Source organism: Globicephala melas, chromosome 11 (genome assembly GCF_963455315.2).
Source record: "Globicephala melas chromosome 11, mGloMel1.2, whole genome shotgun sequence".
NCBI classification, from domain to species: Eukaryota; Metazoa; Chordata; class Mammalia; order Artiodactyla; family Delphinidae; genus Globicephala; species Globicephala melas.
In genome coordinates this window covers 44,564,042-44,586,254 of record NC_083324.2, presented here as the reverse complement: position 1 = coordinate 44,586,254, position 22,213 = coordinate 44,564,042, and the positions used below count along the sequence as shown (strand labels likewise).

Here is a 22,213-nt window from a genome sequence, read left to right as displayed (position 1 = left end):
GAATTTTGTGGCTTCCATTCTAATTATCTCTACTGGCAAATGCTATGTTTTATTAGAACTCTCAAGTGCCCTGTTTGTTAAACGTCTGTACACTGTGGCGTTGGGCACACAAATTAGGTCAGCCTTGCTTATTGGGCTGTGGATGAAGGAGTTAAAGATTTTTGTCATTATCTTAAAGTGCAGTAGGATCGCCTTGGGTGTCTTTGTAGGATAGCAGTGATGGCTTCTCCTGTGAGCTCAGCTTTCTTTCTCACCCGTCAAGCCTACACTGACACTGAGCATCTCAATCATGTGGCTGTTGACTGTGGGGCCAGTATGTGATTTCATCCTTGGGGGTAGTATGCCCATTCTTCCCTTTCCTTAGTTGCCTAATACCCACATCTTGCTTCCCGGGTTGCACGTCTTACAGCAAATGATCTGTATTAAGGGCTCTTGTGAAGCCAGGAGTTCCCAGTGGTGGTGACACAGGGCTGGTCACATTGTAGCCGAAGACGGAGGGCAACATTACAGTAGTGGCCCCGAATCAGTATGTCTGTGCCTCTTTCCACCTCTGCCTCTGGATTCTTTTAAGTCCGTGGGTCCTCAGGTCATGTTGGCTAACCGGGGGTGTGCTGGCTGGTGACCCTGACACCCCACCCTCCGCTCTCCTGCTCCATTAATGTGGTCACCAGGCAACGTCGCTTGGTGATTAGGGACCCCTGCCATCCTACAGACTGGATCCCAGCTTCACAATAGAGGAGCTGGGTGATCCTGGGCAAGTGACACTTCATCTCGCTAACCTCAGTGTCCTTATCTGTAAAGAGGGGAGAACTGTAGTCACTTCAGGATTTTGGTGAGGATTAAATGAGATAGAATGCTTGGGGCAGAGGCCATGGCACATAGTACCTTATCAGTATATTGTCAGTGCTGCCTTGTCCTGGCTCGGGCCCACGTGGCAGCTCTGCTTCAATCAGCACAGAAGGTGCTGGTGCCTGGGCCCCAGACCCTGTGCCAGAGACCCTGTTGCAGGTCATTAAAAGCTTCCTTCTCTCCACACACCACTTTTCTTCCATGTGTTGGGGTGCCAGTGGTGTGGACCCCTTTCTTTATTAGTGAGCCATGGGGATTAAAAAAAAAAAAAGACACCAGAATTTTACCTAGGCTTCTCTTACAGTCCTTTCACCCTGGGTCTCAGGTAGACTTTTTAGGGAGAGGGGTTGTCTTAGAGGAACATCTAATGAAGACACAGCCTTTAATCAGCATCTTCCCTTCCCTCCAGCTCTGACCCAAGGTCTTTGAATCAAACTTGTGGTTCCCTTTCCTCTTTACATCAGTCTTCCAGGGGCCCAGGAAGAACCCTTGTCCCACATGTTTACCCTGGTGGTTTCTCCCTTCATATAATTGTCTACTCTGACTTTGAAAGTAAATATGATGTTTTTCAAAGCATAATTTATCCCCTGTGGGCTATGAATATGGTTGTGAACAGCAAGAACAAATCTTAATAAAGTTGCTAAGAGAAATGAAATAATTCAATTTGATAGAAAGTAATAGAAGTATGCTTAATTCACATTTATACCTTCTCAACTACTCTTCGCCTGTCTTTAGCATTCTTTCTGGGGGAAGTTATGATCTAGGCCACAGCAATAACTGTCTAGGTTCCCCCTCGACAACCATGTTGTCATCCTGAGCAGGAACAGTGACTCTGTTCCGTGGTCTCCCTCCCTCACACTAGGTAATAAACATTTATACCTACAAGAAGGAAGAGGAAGTAAGTACAATTTTATAATATAATCTTAATAATGCCCCTACTTTATTTAGAACAAAGTTCAGTCTATGAATGGTCTGAAAATCAACAACAAAGAAACTAAAACACAACAGTGTTTTGAATAATGGCTAGAATAGAAAAGGAATCATGCCTCCCAGTCTGGTTGTAGGATTATTGGTCTCTATTCTCTGCATCAAATATGGTGCCCTGAGTGTTTCCAGTGATAAGGTTAGTGGGGGCTTTTGATAGAGTGTACCTTTATGCCCCTCTGCGGATTGAGTAGTGGGGCTGGCAGAGCCCTTCCTTCTGCAGTGATTCTGGAAACTCCAGGCCAGGAGTCTCAGGACCTGGTTGGCTGGGGTATGGTCCTGGGTTCTTAGTGTTCAGGGATAACGGAGGTTTGGAAACTTGGCTTTTGTACTTAAGGGAAATGCCTACATCAGCAGGTGGCTGTCGCTCTGTGAGCACAAGGAAAAACTAAAGTATTGGCTTTGCAATGAGCCAGAAATACTGCCAAGAGCACAGAAAAGGTGCATTTAATCATAAAAACATGTGTATGGAAGGAACAATGGATTTATCTCCAGTAAAACTGACCTATATTTGCCGACAGACTGGCCTTTGAACCAGGAGTGGTATGTGTTATTTTACCAAATGGGACCAAAAGAAGAGATTTGTTAGTGTCTTTATTCTTCACAAGAATAGGTTTCCTGTGTATCGTTAGTTACTTTATCATGAGTAACATGTCACGTCATCTTCGTGCTTATTAATCACCCTTTCCTTCCAACCAACTGTAAGAATAATTAGATGAAATTGGTGGCAGCCCATTGCTTCCACATTAATATTCTTAAGCTGGTGTCAGTGAATTTTATATGGTTGAGGCTGTTCAGTTTGGCTTCTCCGTATCTATCGATTGCCCTTTTTGAGCAGAATGAAGGTGTTTTTATTAAGCTTGGATGCCAATGAGAGTTATTTTATGGTGACCACAATGCAAGGCACTGTCAGCATGTCAGGGAATGGCAGGCGTGGCGCTGGACGGGCTCGGCTGTCCCCCGGGCCCGGCTGCCAGCCCCGCAGCTAGTAAATCTTCTGTTTAGGCTCGTCTGATGTCTTTCCCTCACTTATACTTTCAATGACCTTTTGTGTATCTATCTGTAAAGGTAAAACAGAGAAACTCACAGCCTAGTAGCATCCAACATTAACATCCACTCTTAAGCCTGTGTTTCTAAAGAATATAAATTTTCAGCCAGTGGTATTTGGAAAGTAGACCTTTTGGCTTGTATTAAAGATATAGATGGTAAGACTCATGAAATCAAGTGGCTCCTGTTGGTGGGATGTACAAGTCTGTTAACTGCAGTTTCAGAGCCTGATGCCGTGTTGGTATTTTGGTGCGCTTTGGAAGCCGTGTGTTCATCAGGGGAGTCCCGGTGTCTCTGCTGCACGTCCTCACTCTGAGACCTGGGCTACTGGAGCCTCTACCGTCTAGACCATCACTGGTCTTAAGGGCAGAGGAAAGACAGGACGGCGAAGCCCTCTCTGACCCTTAAAGCGTCTGCCCAGATGAGTCTAATTGGCCAAAGTAAGTCCAGTTATGGGCATCTCGAATTATGAGGGAGCAGGGACGTGTCATCCTCCTGCACATGTAGGAGGGGGAAGTGGGAAATCGTGTACATTTGTAATGACTAACTCGAAGTCACAAATGTAGATTCTTGAGTAAAACGGAAAGCTGGGTCCTTGAAAAGACCAATAAAATAGGCAAGGCTTTGGTGAGTCTGACCAACAAGAAAGAGGGAGGAGGCAGGTAAAAGGTGATGTCAGTCGGTTCAGAGAAGACAGGTGAAGACTGGTGACTGCTGTGTACGGTTCTATTACAATACGTTTGGAAACTTGGACATTATAGGTGATTTTCTTGGAAAATGGAAATAAAATTGGGTCAGTGTGTACATTCCTGAGTATAAGATGTTTTTCAAAAAAATATTTAAAGATCTACCGGTAAAAATACACTGAGCCCAGTTGCTTTTATTAGTGAGTTCTACCACGTCACCCAGAAATAGATGCACAATAAGTTATTTGTGGAATAAAATGGATGGACAAGGCTAGCGTGAAACTGATACTAAAATCAGATGAGGATGTCACTCATAGGCCAATAACATTGAAGAACATTGATTCAACTACCCTAAAACAAACTAGCTAACAGAACCTGGCAGCATAAAGAGTAAATCCAAACCAGCTCAGGCGCTGCCTTCCGAAGGAGGTATGCCTTACGTGCCTTGTTTAAAACTGCAGCCTTCCCCCACGGCACTCCCAAACCACTTTACCCTGTTCTGTTTTCTCCTGTAGTGTGTATCATCTTTAACATACCATGGAATTATTTACTATGTTGTCTTCCCCCTCTGCTTCAAGGTAAACTCCACAGGGCAACCGCAAGGGCAGGGCTGTTTCTTAAAAAAAATTAGTGAAAAAAAATTTTTTTTGGTCTCTTCTATTCACTGACATAAGCCAAGTACCTAGAACAGTGGGCACTTAGTAAATATGTATTGCAAAAATGAGTTAATTCTAAATGCACTATGGGATCCTGGATTGGATCCCAGAACAGAAAAGGATGTTAGTGGAAAATGTGAAATTTGAATAAAGTCTGTAGTTCCACTGTGAGTTTTGTATCAGTGTTAAGTCCCTAGTTTTGTTTCTTATTTTAAAGATTTATTTATTATTTATTTATTTAATTTATTTTTGGCTGCGTCAAGTCTTAGTTGCAGCACACGGGATCTTCGTTGAGGCATGCGGGCTCTTTCGTTGTGGTGCGTGGGCTTCTCTCTAGTTGTGGCATGCGGGTTTTCTCTCCCTAGTTGCGGCATGCAGGTTCCAGAGCGTGCAGGCTCTGTAGCTTTCCAGCACGCAGGGTCTCTACTTGAGGCACGTGAGCTCAGCAGTTGTGGATCATGGGCTTAGTTGCCCCGCGGCATGTGGGATCTTAGTTCCCTGACCAGGGATTGAACCTGTGTCCCCTGCATTGGAAGGCGGATTCTTTTTTTTTTCTTAATGTTTTTATTGGAGTATAATTGCTTTACAATGGTGTGTTAGTTTCTGCTTTATAACGAAGTGAATCACTTATACATATACATATATCCCCATATCTCTTCCCTCTTACGTCTCCCTCCCTCCCACCCTCCCTATCCCACCCTTCTAGCTGGTCACAAAGCACCAAGCTGATTTCCCTATGCTATGCGACTGCTTCCCACTAGCTATCTATTTCACATTTGGTAGTGTATATATGTCCATGCCACTCTCTCACTTTGTCTCAGCTTACCCTTCCCCCTCCCCGTGTCCTCAAGTCCATTCTCTAGTAGGTCTGCATGTTTATTCCTGTCTTGCCCCTAGGTTCTTCATGACCTTTTTTTTTTTAAGATTCCGTATATATGTGTTAGCATACAGTATTGGTTTTTCTTTTTCTGACTTACTTTACTCTGTATGACAGACTCTAGGTCCATCCACCTCACTACAAATAACTCAATTTTGTTTCTTTTTATGGCTGCGTAATATTCCATTGTATATATGTGTCACATCTTCTTTATCCATTCATCTGTCGATGGGCACTTAGGTTGCTTCCATGTTCTGGCTATTGTAAATAGAGCTGCAATGAACGTTGTGGTACATGACTCTTTTTGAATTATCGCTTTCTCAGGGTATATACCCAGTAGTGGGATTGCTGGCTCAAATGGTAGTTCTATTTTTAGTTTTTTAAGGAACCTCCATACTGTTCTCCATAGTGGCTGTATCCATTTACATTCCCACCAACAGTGTATGAGGGTTCCCTTTTCTCCACACCCTCTCCAGCATTTATTGTTTGTAGATTTTTTGATGATGGCCATTCTGACCCCTGTGAGATGATATTGCATTGTAGTTTTGATTTGCATTTCTCTAATGATTAGTGATGCTGAGCATTCTTTCATGTGTTTGTTGGCAATCTGTATATCTTCTTTGGAGAAATGTCTGTTTAGGTCTTCTGCCCATTTTTGGATTAGGTTGTTTGTTTTTTTAATATTGAGCTGCATGAGCTGCTTGTAAATTTTGGAGATTAATCCTTTGTCAGTTGCTTCATTTGCAAATATTTTCTCCCATTCTGAGGGTTGTCTTTTCGTCTTGTTTATGGTTTCCTTTGCTGTGCAAAAGGTTTTACGTTTCATTAGGTCCCATTTGTTTTTATTTCCATTTCTCTAGGAGGTGGGTCAAAAAGGATCTTGCTGTGATTTATGTCATAGAGTGTTCTGCCTATGTTTTCCTCTAAGAGTTTGATAGTGTTTGGCCTTACATTTAGGTCTTTAATCCGTTTTGACTTTATTTTTGTGTATGGTGTTAGGGAGTGTTCTAATTTCATTCTTTTTTTTTTTTTTTTTTGCGGTACGCGGGCCTCTCACTGCTGTGGCCTCTCCTTGCACAGGCTCTGGACGCGCAGGCTCAGCGGCCATGACTCACGGGCCCAGCCGCTCCGCGGCATGTGGGATTTTCCCGGACTGGGGCACGAACCCGTGTCCCCTGCATGGGCAGGCGGACTCTCAACCACTGAGCCACCAGCGAAGCCCTAATTTCATTCTTTTACATGTAGCTGTCCAATTTCCCCAGTACCACTTATTGAAGAGGCTGTCTTTTCTCCATTTTATATTCTTGCCTCCTTTATCAAAGATGAGATGACCATATGTGCATGGGTTTATCTCTGGGCTTTCTATCCTGTTCCATTGATCTATATGTCTCTTTTTGTGCCAGTACCATACTGTCTTGATTACCATAGCTTTGTTGTATAGTCTGAAGTCCGAGAGCCTGATTCCTCCAGCTCCGTTTTTCTGTCTCAAGATTGCTTTGACTATTTGGGGTCTTTTGTGTTTCCATACAAATTGTGAAATTTTTTGTTCTCGGTCTGTGAAATATGGAAGGCAGATTCTTTACCACTGGACCACCAGGGAAGTCCCATTTCTGAGTTTTGATCAGTGTACCTTGGTTGGGTATGCTGTTAACATAGGGAACATCTGGGTGAAGGGTATATGGAAACTCTCTACACTGTCTTTGCAACTCTTCTGTAAATCTAAAATTATTTCAAAAGAAAATTTTATTAAAACTAAGTCCAAAGAATTCTAAGATCCTTCAGCATTTAAAAAGTAAAATAAAATTTCCACTCAGATGACACCTTCTCAATGAGTCCCACCCTGACAACACCATGTAAAATGACGGACAGCCTCACTGCTGAACTCCCAACCCTCCTTTCCTGCTCTGCTCTTTTCTTTTTCTACCATAGCACTTGTTATCTTCTAACATGTAGTCCAGTTTACTTACTGTGCCTGCTTTTTTTTTTCTTTTTTTAGTATTTATTTATTTATTTATTTGGCTGCTACGGGTCTTATTTGTGGCACGCGGAATCTCTGGTTGGGGCACGTGGGATCTAGTTCCCTGACCAGAGATCAAACCTGGGCCCACTGCTTTGGGAACACAGAGTCTTAACCACTTGACCACTAGGGAAGTCCCTGTGCCTGTTGTTTGTTGTCTCTTTCCATGAGGACAGGGAACCTTGTTTTGCTCTCTCAGGTGCCTAGAACAGTGCCTAGAACAGGTACATAATAGGTCTTCATTAGTTATTTGTTGAGTGACTTAATAAATATGATATAACTTATGTTTAGATAACAGAGCAAACCATGTATTCTGTGTGTGTGTGTGTGTGTGAGAGAGAGAGAGAGAGAAAGGGAGAAAATGAATAGGAAAGGGTCTGGATGGAGTCTACTAAATTGATACACCCATAACTCTTTAGGATAGGACTTGTTATTAACAGAGTGACCAAGGGGCGGGGCCAGGGCTAGTGTGGGACAAGCTAGCCGCCTAGAAGCACTCACTTCCAGCAAGTGCTTGCATTGGCACAGTGCTGAGAGCGAGTGCCTCCATTCTTTCTATACTCTGTGCAGCTGGCTTGCCTCCCCTAGTCCTGGAGCTTAAAGACTTTACTTTTATACTATTTGAAATTTTATAGTTTCAATCACAATCAGTGCTAGTTTAATTTTTTAAAAATTCAGAAGAGTGAATAGGAAACAAAACTAAAGCAAGTTATTTTTTTTAATTTATTTATTTATTTTTGGCTGTGTTGGGTCTTCGTTGCTGTGCATGGGCTTTCTCTAGTTGCGGCGAGTGGGGGGCTACTCTTCATTGAGGTGCACGGGCTTCTCATTTCTGTGGCTTCTCTTGTTGCGGAGCACGGGCTCTAAGCATGGGGGCTTCAGTAGTTGCAGGATGCGGGTTCAATAGTTGTGGCTCGCGGGCTCTAGAGCGCAGGCTCAGTAGTTGTGGTGCACGGACTTAGTTGCTCCGCAGCATGTGGGATCTTCCCGGACCAGGGCTCGAACCCATGTCCCCTGCATTGGCAGGCGGATTCTCAACCACTGCGCCACCAGGGAAGCCCCAAGTTATTTTTAAGGTCCCTTAAAAGTTACAAAGAAGTTGTCTTTTGTGTCTTTACAATGAGAAATGAAGGCCAAAGTTACTCCCTGCTGTATGATGCAAAGCGTTAGGGAAAGCAAAATTCACTTTTTCAGGTCCCAAGTGTAGTTTATTACACTGAAGCAGTGATGCAATAAGTCATATCCGACATAACCAGCAATGTGTAAGACTAAAGAAGGAGCACAGCAGTTTACTCTCCAAACTGCAGAAATTATTTCTTTCAGAAGTTTTTCTTCTGTGATCTCAAAATCACTTTCATGTGGTTTCCTAAGTTCCACGTACTTGATCTCTGATCTCTCTGACTCCTTTGGTGCCCTTTGAAAGCACAGAGGGCTATGTGGTTGTCCCTCAGTGCATGGGCAGGGGACCGCATGCAGCAGTGCTGGCGCTGAGCGATTCGTACTGCCTCCCGCTCACCTAACGCACTGATGGGGCCTTGCCACAGAGGGGTCTGCTTCACCCAAGTGCAGAAAGATAATCATTCAACCTTGTAAAAGAATGCAGGGATGGAGGTCGTTTGATCATTTGTCTTTATTACGATGTAATGCTATTTCTGTACTGTTCTGATGGAATGGTGGTCTGTTGCAGGAACATCAGACGAACATTCTGGGTAACACCATGCAAAGTGTGGTTGCATTGCTCAACAATCTGGTCACCTGCAAAGATCTGAATATGAAGCTCCTTTATGAACAAGGTAAATGTTTCTTAGACTTCATCTTTGATTGTGTTGAATTTTGCCTATTTGTAAGTTTCCTCATTTTACCTAGTAGAGAGTCGAGAAGTACTATTTAAAGTTGATCAATCAAAATAGATGTTTAAAGGTGTACAAATAATGATAACATTACCAGCAAAAATGGAAAGTGTCGTTAGATTGCGATAGATTCTCTGAGTTAATTCATTGTCCTTCATGGCACAAAATCAATACAAACTCCTTACAGATGAGAAACCAAGAAGTAGAGTGTAAGCAGAGTATTTAGACTTATTTGTGCTTATCAAAATGAAAGCATATATGGTCAAAAGCACCTTGGAAAATGAGACTGGATGAGTTGAGGGTGGCTTTACGTTGCACTTTATGGATATCTGTAATATTAAAATGAAAAACTTTTTAAGGGCTTCATTTTTTTAGAGTAGTTTTAGGGTTAAAACCAAACTGAGAGGGAGGTACAGAGATTTCCCATAAAACCCCTGCGCCATTGTCAACATCACTCACCAAAGTGGTATGTTCTTTACTAAAGATAGACCAACACTGACATCCTAGTCACCCAAAGTCCTTAGTTTACAGTAGGGTTCACTCTTGGCGTTGTACATTCTATGTGTTTGGACAAATGTATGACATATATCCATCATTACAGTATTACACAGTGTCTTTTCTTTCATTGCCCTAAAAATCCTCTGTGTTCTGCCTCTTCACACCCCTGCCTTCTGCAAACTCTGATCTTTTTATTGTCTCCCTAGTGTTGCCTTTTCCAGAATGTCATAAAGTTAGAATCACACAGTAGGTAGTCTTTTCAGATTGACTTCTTTCACTTAGTACTGTTTATTTAAGGTTTCTCCATGTCTTTTCATGGTTTGATAGCTCATTTCTTTTTAGCACTGAATAATTCTCCGTTGTCTGGATGTACCACAGTTTATTAATCCATTCACCTAACAAAGGACATCTTGGTTGCTTCCAGGTTTTGGCAGTTCTGAATAAAGCTGCTATAAATATCTGTGTGCAGCTTTTTTGTTGTTTTGTTGTTCAACATCTTTATTGGAGTATAATTGCTTTACAGTGGTGTGTTAGTTTCTGCTTTATAACAAAGTGAATCACTTATACATATACATATGTTCCCATATCTCTTCCCTCTTGCGTCTCCCTCCTTCCCACCCTCCCTATCCCACCCCTCTAGGCGGTCACAAACCACCTAGCTGATCTCCCTGTGCTACGTGGCTGCTTCCCACCAGCTATCTATTTTACATTTGGTAGTGTATATATGTCCATGCCACTCTCTCACTTTGTCACAGCGTACCCTTCCCGCTCCCCATATCCTCAAGTCCGTTCTCTAGTAGGTCTGTGTCTTTATTCCTGTCTTACCCCTAGGTTCTTCATGACCTTTTTTTCCCTTCGATTCCCTATATATGTGTTAGCATACGGTATTTATTTTTCTCTTTCTGACTTACTTCACTCTGTATGACAGACTCTAGGTCCATGTGGACTTAAGTTTTGAACTCCTTTAGGTAAATACCAAGAAGTGCAGTTGCTAATCATACACTAACTGTTTGATTTTGTAAGGAACTGCTAAATTGTCTTCCAAAGTGGCTGTACCATTTTGCATTCCCACAGTGAGGGAGAGGTCCTGTTCCTCAGCACCCTTGCCAGCAGTCTGTGTTGTCAGTATTCTGGATTTTGGACATGCTGATAGGTGTGCAGTGGTAGCTCATTGTTTTAATTTGCCTTTCCCTGATGGCATATGATGTGGAGCATTTTCTCATATTCTTGTTTTCCATCTGTATATCTTCTCTGGTGACCTCTGCTAAGATCTTTAACCTAATTTTTAATTGGGTTATTTGTTTTCTTACTGTTGGATTTCAGGAATTCTTTGTATATTTTGAACAAATGTCCTTTATCAGATCCGTCTTTTGCAAGTATTTTCACCCAGTTTTGTGGCTTGTCTTCTGATTCTCTTGGTATTGTCTTCTGCAGAGGACAAGTTTTCAATTTTAATTAAGTCCAGCTTATCAGTTATTTCTTTTATGGATTTTGTCTGTGGTGTTGTATCTCAAAAGTCATCACTATACCCGATGTCATCTTGTTATGTTATCCTCTAGGAATTTTATAGTTTTGAATTTTTTACAATTAGGTCTGATCCATTTTGAGTTAATTTTTGTGAAAGGTATAAGGTAGGTTTTGTGTGTGTGTGTGTGTTAATTTTTGTGAAAGGTATAAGGTAGGTTTTGTGTGTGTGTGTGTGTGTGTGTGTGTATGTATGTGTATGTTGCTGTCTAGTTCCAGCACCATTTGTTGAAGGGACTGTCTTTGCTCCATTGTATTGCCTTTACTCTTTTGCCAAAGATCTTTTAACTATATTTATGTGAGTCTGTTTCTGGACTGTCTGTTCTACTCCATTAATCTATTTGCTTATTCTTTCACCAGTACCACACTGTCTTTGATGTCTGTAGCTTTATAGTAAGTCTTGAAGTCGCGTAGCATCAGTCCTTCAACTTTGTTCTTCTCCTCAATATTGTGTTGGCTGTTCTGGGTCTTTGCCTTTTCATATAATCTTTAGAATCAATTTGTTGATACTAATAAAATAACTTGCTTGGACTTTGATTGGGATTGCATTGATTCTATAGATCAAGTTGGGAATATTGTTGCATTTTAAACATAATGTCTACTACTTTTATATTAATAAAATCTTTCATTTGAATGTTCATAAAAATAAGACTTGAATGAGATCAGTCAGATCATTAAGATCAGTCAGATCATTAAGATCATTAAGTCCCTGTTCTGATTTTTTCCCCCAAGAATTTAGAGTTTTGTTTCTATGTGGTCATTATATTTAAATGTTGGCAGTATTTTTTTCCTCCCCTAAGAAAAATGTACATTCCCAGTAGTGATAAATATTGCCAACAGTTGAGGGATTTTAGTGCATAGAAATATTTATTCTTTTATACAGCAGCATCCTATTCTGTTTTATGAGTATGTCAGAATAGACCAGTACTCTAATGGATATGGGTAATGTCCAATCTTTTGCTGTTACAGATAGTTCTGCAATGAATAACCTTATGCATGCATACCTTCACACAGGAGCAGGGCTATCTATAGGGTAAATTCCTGGGGTTAGAATAGCTGGATCAAGGGGTATATGCATCTGTAATTTCCATAGATATTGACAAGGTATTGTAAGTAACATGCCAATTTGTACTTCCGTCAAGTCACATGAGATTGGTTGTCTTCGGACCTAAGAGTATGTTATGTTTTCCCATTTGTTTGACTTTGTTTCTTTATAGTTTTCCTTATATAGGCCATATGCATTTCTTGCTGTTTATCTCTTCCCAGGTTTCTTCCCATCCTTTTATGCTTGCTGTTAGAAATAAGGAACTTTCTGCCAATATAGTTTTCAGTTATTTTTTTAGCATGTGTTTTTGATTTCTATTTATTCACTTTGTTCCTAGGTTAATTCTCTTATTATTTTACATAGTAATCGTTTCTAAATGATTCTGTTTACTTTCTGGTTATATAATAATAACCATTAGTAACCATCTTTCTTTTCAACTTTTATAGTTCTACTTTTTCCTCTCTTGTCCAGCTGCAAGATTCAAAGAGAATGAGGTAGAGGATACCTTTGTATTACCTCAGAATCTTTTGTTCTGTTTAAGAAGTACCTATCTATTTAAATTTTATCTTTTGTAATCAAAAATAAATAATGACTTTTGTCAAATGCTTTCTTGGCATCTCTGGAAATGAGCAAATGATTTTTCCTTGGATCTATTCATGTAACAGATTATATTTAATAGATTACGTAATATTAAATCATCCTAGCATTTGAGTCAGTAACCACACTTAATTGTGATATAATATTCTTTAATTGTGCTACTTAAATTCTTTGTTAATCTTTTATTCAGGATTTTCCATTGCTACTCATAAGTGGGATTGGTCTGTAGTTTCGTTTCCTGTTTCTTTTTTAAAAATACTGTTTTTTGCTAGATTTTGGTGTCATTGCTATGTTGCTTCTTTTTTTTTTTTAAAGGAAGTTTTCTCTCTTCTTTTCTCTCTTCTTTTGAACTGAATTGAGATAGCAGGAATTATGCAGTGATAGGAGATATAGGAATTCCATCCTAGCAGAAATTATGCAGTGATAGGAGATGTAGGAATTCCATCCTAGCCAGTGAAGAAACCTTGCTATGCACCTAAGTAAAGTTATACCAGCCTGAAACTAAAGGCTACTCTAACCTGCCATAGAGTTTCGACCATGTCCTAGGACTAAGGATTAAACCACTATAGACCTTTCCTAACAAATAATAAAACTAATCCCTTAGGGTCAAAAGATTCACAAGGAATTTAACTGCCTGCTAGAACAAAATACCACTTAAGAGATGACAATATAACCCACACTCTCTACAACGTATTATCCACAGTGACAAGTATACAGCCAAAACTTAATGTACATGAAAAAGAAGCTAGAAAATGTGGCCCATGATGATGATGATGATGATAATAATAATAATAATAATAATAATAATAAAATGTCAGTTCAAACCAAGCCCAAGATCACCCAGATGTTGGAATTACCGATCAGGCACTTTTTGCCTATCTGTTAAAAATGTTTATTAGCAAATAATAGAGAGGTAAGATAACCCTAGCACCCAGCTGATGCTTTCTTGACAATCAGGAGATTTGAAAGGAGAGTAATGCTCTCACTGTATTATTCAAGGTGATTTCATGTCATCTTGGCATTCTTGTACTTCCTAAAATCATCCCAAATTCTGAGAAGCTCAAAACCAGGAATCTGTACCAGTTTTCACGTGTTGCACTTTTTTTCTTTGTTTTTGGTTAGAGTTTTTTCCAGCTTTTTAAAGATGCAGCCGAACTACAACAATGTGTAAGTTTAAGGTATACGATGTGATGATTCGGTAGGTGTATATATTGTGAAATGGTAGATCAGGCTTTTAAACAACTATTATAAATATATCCAAAGCCAAAGAGAAAAGAGGTAGGGAATTTCATCAGAGAAATGGAATCTATGAAAAACTAGAGCCAAGTAGAAGTCTAGAACCAAAAAGTATAATATCTGAAATGAAAACTTCCCTGGAGTTTAGCAGATCAAAAACTGCAGAAGAAACAGTAACTAAACTTGTAAGATTAGTAAAGTTTTCCCATTTGAAGAACAAAGAGAAAGATTTTTTAAAAATGAAAGAACGTCAGTGACCTGCGGGACAGTAATCAAGCATTCTAATATATGTGTAATTGGAATCCCAGAAACAGAAGAGGGATGATGGGGCAGAAGAAGAATTTAAATAAATAATGGCCAAAGTATTCCCACATTCGGTGAAAATATTTGCTTATAGATCCAAGAAGCTAAGAAAACCCTTAGCAAGACTGAAAAACAGAAACTACCTAAGGACACAATATCCAAACTTCTGAAAATTGAAGATAAAAATTTTGAAAGTGTTCAGAGAAAAATGACACTTCAAGGAGGTCAGCAATACAAATGATGGCTGATCTCTTGTCAGAAGCAGTAGAGGCCAGAAGAGCAGAAAAATACCTTGAGTGTTGACATAATAAAAGCTGCCAACCTAGATTTTTATATTCAGTGAAAATATCCTTTCAAAGTGAAGGTGAAATATGGACATTTCAGATAAATGAAAGGAAGGGGAATATTCTGCCTAATGGTAAGTGTTAAATTAACTTTTCAAGATACAGGGAAGGGATACCAGATGAAAACTGAAACTCAGGTCTGCAGAAAGAAATAAAATATACAAGGCAGGGCTTAACTAGAAAAGAATATCTTTTTTTCCCTCTTCTCTGAAATTCTTTAAAAGAAAACTTACTAGGCAGGCTTCCAGAATGGGTACATTGATGACCCCCATAAACCTATCTTGCAATGAAAGTAACAAAAACACTGGAAAAAAAAGTTTGGTAGTAAACTTTGTGAGCTCTGGAAATTACCAAATTACTATAGGCTTGCAACAATGTAAGGAATGTTTATTCAAGAAAAACTGATGAGTCTCTATAAGAAGAGAAGAAGGCTCTCTGGCTGGAGCTGTAAAGTGCCTAAATGTTGAAGGCATTCTCCAACACACACACACAGCCCCTTGGCAAAGGTGGAAGACTTACTGATTCAAGGCATTTAAGGAAATCTCTGGCCAGTCTTTAGCTGGGTGCTGAGCTAAATGACACAGACTTCTGTGGCTTGACACTACAGGTAATACAGACTTAAAGAATTAGCACAGGAAAGTCACTGAACTAACTACAACAAAACAGCAGTAACTGAAAACCGTTAGTGTGTGTGTGTGTGTGTGGGGGGGGTCTGATTTCCAAAGTTTACACATTATATGATCTAAGATATCCAGTTTTAATCAACAATTACAAAGCATGCCCCAAAAAAATAAAAAATAGGAAGGTATGGCCCATATACAGGAAAAATGCAGTCAATAAAACTATTTCAGAGGAGATCCATATGTTGGATTAACTAGACAAAGATTTTAAATCAGCTGTTATCAATACATGCAAAGAACTATAGGAAACCACGTCTAAAGATTTAAAGGGAAAGCATGAAAATGATGTCTGCACAAGTTGAGAATATCAATAGAGATAACATTATAAAAAAGAACCAAATGGAAATTCTGAAGTTGAAAAGTATAATACTTGAGATGAATAATTCACGAGAGGTTCTCAACAGTAGATGTGAAATGGCAGAAGAAAGAGTCAGCTAATTTGCGGATAGGTACGTCATTACTACTGACCTTATAGAAATAAGAAGGATTATAAGGGAATACTATAAACTAACTCTATCCCAGTAAATTAGATAACTTAGATGAAATTTCTAGAAAGGCAAACTATTAAAATTGTTCAAACTATTAAAACATCTGAATCATTGTTCCTTTTCCATAAGAATGACCCGTATTTATAGCTTAGTAGGTTTTTCAGCCTGATTCCTGTGCATGGAAGTTAGGGGGCCCCAACACCTCTTTTCATTCTGAAAATGAATTATCCCTGTCCTTTTTAATCCAAGCTGGTGGTTCTTCTGACGTTATAATTCTAGCAAAAACTTTGTTAGTTTCCTGTAAATCTTATTGAAGTTTATTCCATTAAACAAAAAGCCTACCCATGAATCCTTCAAAACATTCTCCTCTCTAAGGTGGGCTGAGAATCAGGATACTGTGGAATAATGCCTGTAAGATTCTTAGTAGCCCTATTGGCCAGCTGAGAGAGTGGATGAGGAGTCAGGTGCCTGAAATTGAGATTCCAGTGGTTGCAGCTACTAGCCCATGAAAGCATGGGATTGCATGGCCGAGGCAGGATGAAGGAAAAAATCCTAGAAGACAGAATCTTAGGGAATTGAGAGGTCAGGCATGGAAGGATTGTCTATGATGATGGAAGGCATCTACTGAAATTTTGTGTTCAGAGGACTGTTAGATTTGGAGCACCGGAAGAAGCACAGGCGGATTTAACACGAAGCTTAAGTGTCAAGGGCCCTCATTTATGCAGGGACAGTTTACATTCATAGTTTTTGTCTTCTTACAGCCTATCCCCACTCCCCAGCTGGATAAGCTTCAGTTCTCATAATATCTAGCCCCTTGCCATGTTTTGTGGAGTGGAGTGGACATCACAAAAATAATTATGGCAAGAGTAGTGTTAGTGTAAAGTTGAGCTCAGAGAATAAGGCGGCAGGGGTGATCTAGGATGATGGCAGTTGGAGGAGGGGAAGTAGGTGGGACAGACTTTTGATCTGAGATTCAGTACATTATAGCCTGCCAGCTGGCTGCTTACTTTTACAAATACATTTTTGTTGAAATATATATATGTCCATTCATTTGCATGTTGTCTATGGCTGGCTTTGTCGTATAATAGCAGCGTTGAGTAGTTGAGACAAAGACTGAAATATTTTCCTCAGGGCCTTTTAAGAAAAAGTTTGCCAACATCTGGTCTAGAAGCAGCAATAGGGTAGAAGGCGACACCACTAAGGCCCAGTGTTAAATGCGGACAGAGTGGACAAAGAAGTATCCATCACTTGAAGGTCCTGCTGAGGAGACAAGGCTGTAAAAGGGGCAGGTTTCAGGTAGAGTAGCAAGATAAAAGGTACATATAGATGAGAAGTGGATGATTTGAGGGATTTAGCTGATAACTGACTGTGAGCTCCAAATATCACAGTGGAAGGGGTTCAGAGGTTGGGCAGGGATGGGATGTGGCCTCTGAAAGGAGATGCACAAATCCTCTTGCTGTTTCTACTATTTGTGAGTGACTGGGAGTCCTGAGCTTCTTGTGACAGCATGAGTAGGGACAGAGGGCATGTTGAGTCCAGGTGGTCTTAAGGCTGAGAAGGGTGGTCAGGCTGCAAGTGTGGTGGGGTGAGGAAGGGTAGTGGGATTCCAGGAGTACACCAAGGTTGGGATCTCCTTCCTGGCCCTTGCTAGGGGAGGTTAGAGGGGAGGAGAGGCGAGGCCCTTGTGGCTGCAGAAAGTCTGATTTCATTCTCCAGAGATAACACCAGGTCTGACTTTCCGTTATACTCTGCTGCTTTCCAGACCCTTTGGCTACTAAATGTGTGGGCTGATTTTTCCAAAGTTGGGTAAAAGAGCTGTTGGGTGTTTGCCAACCCAGAGTGTATTAAGATTCAGTGGAGCATGGCCACATGAAGAGTTACTAATGATCTGCCACTGTATGGGCTTGAATGTATATGGTTGGCTTGAATGAAGTCTTCTTGTTAATTTTTATTTTGGATCAATTCTGGCTCAATCATTGGTTTATGTATTCATTACTTGTCATATGGAATTAAATTCCCTCTTCCAAACATAGTTAACTTGTAACATTAATACCTTAAAAAATCACCCCAATATAAGTGAGCTGTACTGCAGATGGAGTAGAAATGATTATTCCTGCCTTGAAATGCTTCATTACGGTGCTGTATTAGGCCAGTGTCAAACTGACTTTCATCCTCAGACCACACACTAACATCCAGTGGTAGAATGAATTCTAAGGCATACATTTTTTTGCCCCTCCCATTTTAATATCTCTGAAATAAGTACTTCAACCATTGCTATCCACATGGCAGTCCTGATATAGTTTTTGCTGCTGACATGTGTGTGTTGAACCTTGTGGACTGGGTGTGAGTGCCCTGGAAGTGAACCCAGAGACCTCAGGAGAGATGCTTTGCAGTGCTCTCTTGCATCCGTGTTCTCATGGAACAAAGCTTACGGAGCAACGTGGACGTTGGTGATTCCGAGTTGACAAATGAGACGAGTCAGCCTCCAAATGGGAAGAATTTTTTAGAAAAACTCAAGCGATTAATTTTACTTAGATTTCCTTTTTTATGTATTATAAAGGCAATATATGAGAAAATTCATATCAAAATAAGTCTCAGAGCACTTGCATTGAGTGTTAAGACGAAGTTCTAAGTGATAAAGCGTGTGCCATGTAATTGGTAGCGTTTTTTTGTTCTTAGTGGTACATAAAATAATACTGTTCCTTCTGATCACTGGCATCTTAGGCTCACTGAGGTGTGCTAGGTAATATATGTGAGGACCTCCGTACAGCGTCTGCCACCTGGTAGGCATCCCACAAAGTATGCAAACTCTGAGAAGTAGAGTCATTGACACATCTCCAGTATGCAGCTACATTGTATAATTCAGGTGTTTTGCTTAAACATTTTCATTTTTAAATGAAACGTTTAGGGAAAGAATTAAAAAACAAAGACCTTTTGTTTATATTTGAAAAAAGTGTTAGAGTTATTAACATTTTAAAATGGGCTGCCGGCTCATCTCGGTGCAATGACCTTTTGATAATGGATATTAATTCCAGCTTCAGTTTTACCAGCAGAGCTGTCAGCATAATGGATGTACATGACACACTGCAGTAGCCAAAAAACTGTAGCACCTCCAAAGGAGCATTTAAGGAAATTGTTTGTCCCCGTTGGTTTATGGTGTGTCAGAAATCAAAACACTCATTTCTTGCTAGGTTTATTATAAAACTGCCTAAATCGGTGTTTCCTCAAGAGACCAGAAAATCACTATGAGAGCTGTTTGGGCTTTGAAGGTGTACTTGATAGCTCTCTTAGATTCCTTTATATTTAAGAATAACATTCAAAATGATGTCACAGAGCAGGAGTTGGCAAACTTTCCTGTAAAGGACGAGATAGTAAGTATTTTAGGCTTGTAGGACCATATGATCTTTGTCGCTACTGCTCAATACTGCCAGTATAGCAGGAAAGCAGCCACAGAGAATGCATACATGAGTGGTTATGACCTTGTGTACATAAATTTTCTTTAAAAAATTAGGTGGCCAGCCCACTGGCCGTGGTTTGCCAACCCCTCTTGTACAGTAACTAACTCAGACTCTCCCAAAACTACTCTGAAATTTTCACATCAACATACTGGTAAAATTCAGTTATTAAACTATGATTCAACTTAAGAAGTAACCGAAAATTACATTTAAATGAATATATTCAGAAAGAGGCCACTGCCTTCACAGTAGTGTGAGGATTTGTGAAGAAGAAGTGGAATATTTGCCCTAAGGGCTTAGTCTAAAAATCATAATAAATACATCTTACTGAGTCAATTAGCCTTTGTTAGATAATAAACCACCCCTTAAAGCTAAGTGACTTAAAATAATATTTGCTTACTCTTCCGTGGGTCGGCAGCACAGTCTGGGCCCTGCTGGTGTCAGCTGGACTCGCTCGTGTGTGTGTGTGTGTGTGTGTGTGTGTGTGTGTGTGTGTGTGTGTGTGTGTGTGTGTGTGTGTGTGTGTGTGTGTGTGTGTGTGTGTGTGTGTGTGTGTGTGTGTGTGTGTGTGTGTGTGTGTGTGTGTGTGGAGCCTTGTGTGGCTGGGGCGATGCTCACCCTCAAGGAGGCGCCCTCAGGCTTTTTCCCGTGGTGGCAGCATTCAAGAAGAGTCTGCGTGGAAGCTGCAAGGGCCCTCGTGGCCTGGGCTCGGGAATCTTCTGTCACTTCCATCACGTGCTATTGACTGAAGGAAATCACTAAGCCAGCCTGGGTCTAGGGATAGGGAAAGAGGCTCCGTCTTTGATGAGAAGAGCCGCAATGAATCCATGGCCGTCTTTAGTCTAGTATAGTTACCTAGACATTTAGAACCAGAGCGTTACATGACACCATGACTGGCGCAGTTGGGGTTGGCACACTACCCTGTAAAGAGCCGGATTTTACATATTTTAGACTTTGTCGGCCATAATCTGTTGCAGCTACTCAGTTCTGCTCTTGTAGCAGAAAAACAGCCATAGACAATAAATACATAAAGGGATGAACATGACTGTGTTTCAGTAAACATTTATTTACAAAACAGATGATTTTCCACCCTGATCTAGATCATCCAGTCTTTCAACAAGTATTTGTGCACCAGGCATTGTTCTCGGTGTAAGGAATGTGCAATGGACAAAACTGGCAAGACCTCTGCCTTGGGGCAGGCATTCTGGTGGAAAAAAATAGACAACAAACCAAAAAAACGAACAAGAAGTTTACATTAGATAAAGTTAGATGTTACACGGTGATAAATACTGAAGGAGTCAAAAAAGAAAAAGGGGGTATGAGGTGTCTGGATGGGAGTGAGGTCGACATCCTACCTTGGGGAGCCAAGGAAGGCCTCACTGTCAATATGGTTGTTAAGTAAAAGCTGGAAGGAAGTGAAGAAGCAGCCATAGGGATAAACCTGAGGGAAGGTGGGCGGAGAGAACAGTAGGTGTGAATCCTAGGTGGGAGCCTGCCTGGCAGGTCAGAGGAACAGTGGGGAGGCCAGTGTGGCCGCAGCAGAGGAAACACTGGGCAAGACACGAGGAAAAGCCAGCAGAACTGGCTGGTGCCTTCGGGGAGTACAGAGTCATTTTTGTCAAAAGCTGTTTGGAAACTTATGGCTAGACTGCAGTTCAATTTGAACTGAGGATTAGGAAATTGGTTGGTAATTACTGACTGACTACTTACCCCTCTATCTTGGTTGACTTGTGAAGATTAGACCAGTAGCTTGGGAAGCAGTGGGACTGAGGACGGTTCCAGGTGAGGCTAATGATAACCCAGGTTGGAAAATCTTTGCTGTATGGACTCAGCTCCCACACAGAGCCGGACTCTTGTTTGCTGTCACCCTGAGGGATTGCTGTGTGAATGGGTCTGGAATTAGAAAGCCCTTTTCCCACAGGAGCAGCACACTCCATCCTTTGAAGAATTCTGATTGTTAGAAAGTGTTTCTTTACCTTGAACTAAAACTGGCTTATCTGTGATTTTTACCTTAGTTGATTCTAGTTTTCCCTGTTGGGACTACTTAGACAACATTTGTTTCCTTCCTTCTTCCTCCCCCTCCCCCTCCCCTCTCCCCTCCCTCCTCCCTCCCTCTCGCTGCATAGGGTCTTAGTTGCAGCACACAGGATCTTCATTGAGGCATGTGGGATCTTTCATTGTGGCACACGGCTTCTCTCTAGTTATGGTGTGGGGGTTGTTTTTTCTCTTCTCTGGCTGTGGTGTGTGGGCTCCAGGGCGCATGGGCTCTGTAGTTTGCGGCACGCAGGCTCTCTAGTTGAGGTGCGCAGGCTCAGTAGTTGTGGCACATGGGATTAGTTGCCCCGCAGCATGTGGGATCTTAGTTCCCCGACCAGGGGTCGAACCCCTGTCCCCTGCCTTGGAAGACAGATTCTTTACCACTGGACCAGCAGGGAAGTCCCTTAGATACCATTTGTTATTTCAGTTACTTATAGGAGGAATTAAATACCTTCCAGTATGCAAGTAAAGTTTAGACTGTAGTAATATCACAGTTGCTATCTTATAATATTTTACATTTAAGATGCCAGAAATATTGTATTGAGTTTTTTCAGCTAACTATTGATAAGAGGCATGTGTATTTCTTTACTACCCTGTGTAACTATTTATAGCATCCCTTGTTAACATATCTGTCAATGTTTGGTGTTCCTTGATTTCAGTGTTCACTTTACTTGTCCTTTATTGAGGGGATTTATTCAATTATACCTATTCATTCTAGATGGAGTTTATTTCAAGTTCATTTGGCTGTTGTTGGATTACAAACCACCCCATAACTCAGTGAATTAAAACAAAACCAAAAATCTGTTATTTTGACTCTCGTGTCTGTGGGCTAAGCTCTAGGGTAAGCTGTGAAAACTCTTACATTAACAAATTGCCTAAGTTGGGGTAACTCCAGTGGAGCCCAGTGAAGTTGGGTTCTTCTAAAGTTCTACTTGGTTCTGGGTTGTCTTCCCAATCCTTAAATGCATTCAGTGGCCATGGTCAACGTCACCAAAATAAGCATGGTAGTCTTTTACCAAACAAGGGCCCCTGACTGTGAC

At 40.8% G+C, this 22,213-nt stretch overlaps 1 protein-coding gene across 11 annotated transcripts in view; it reads left to right on the top strand.

The window, feature by feature from the left end:
- ULK4 (unc-51 like kinase 4) overlaps positions 1–22,213 on the top strand; it is a 523,422-nt gene that overhangs the window by 270,339 nt on the left and 230,870 nt on the right. For all 11 annotated transcript variants that reach the window (XR_009565989.1, XR_009565987.1, XR_009565986.1 and 8 more), the window contains one exon: positions 8,804–8,909. Coding sequence is in view for 1 of the 11 variants with exons in the window: in XM_030846182.2 (XP_030702042.2) it covers positions 8,804–8,909 (106 nt within the window). In the remaining 10 variants the exon portion in view is untranslated. The remainder of the gene's footprint in view (positions 1–8,803; positions 8,910–22,213) is intronic.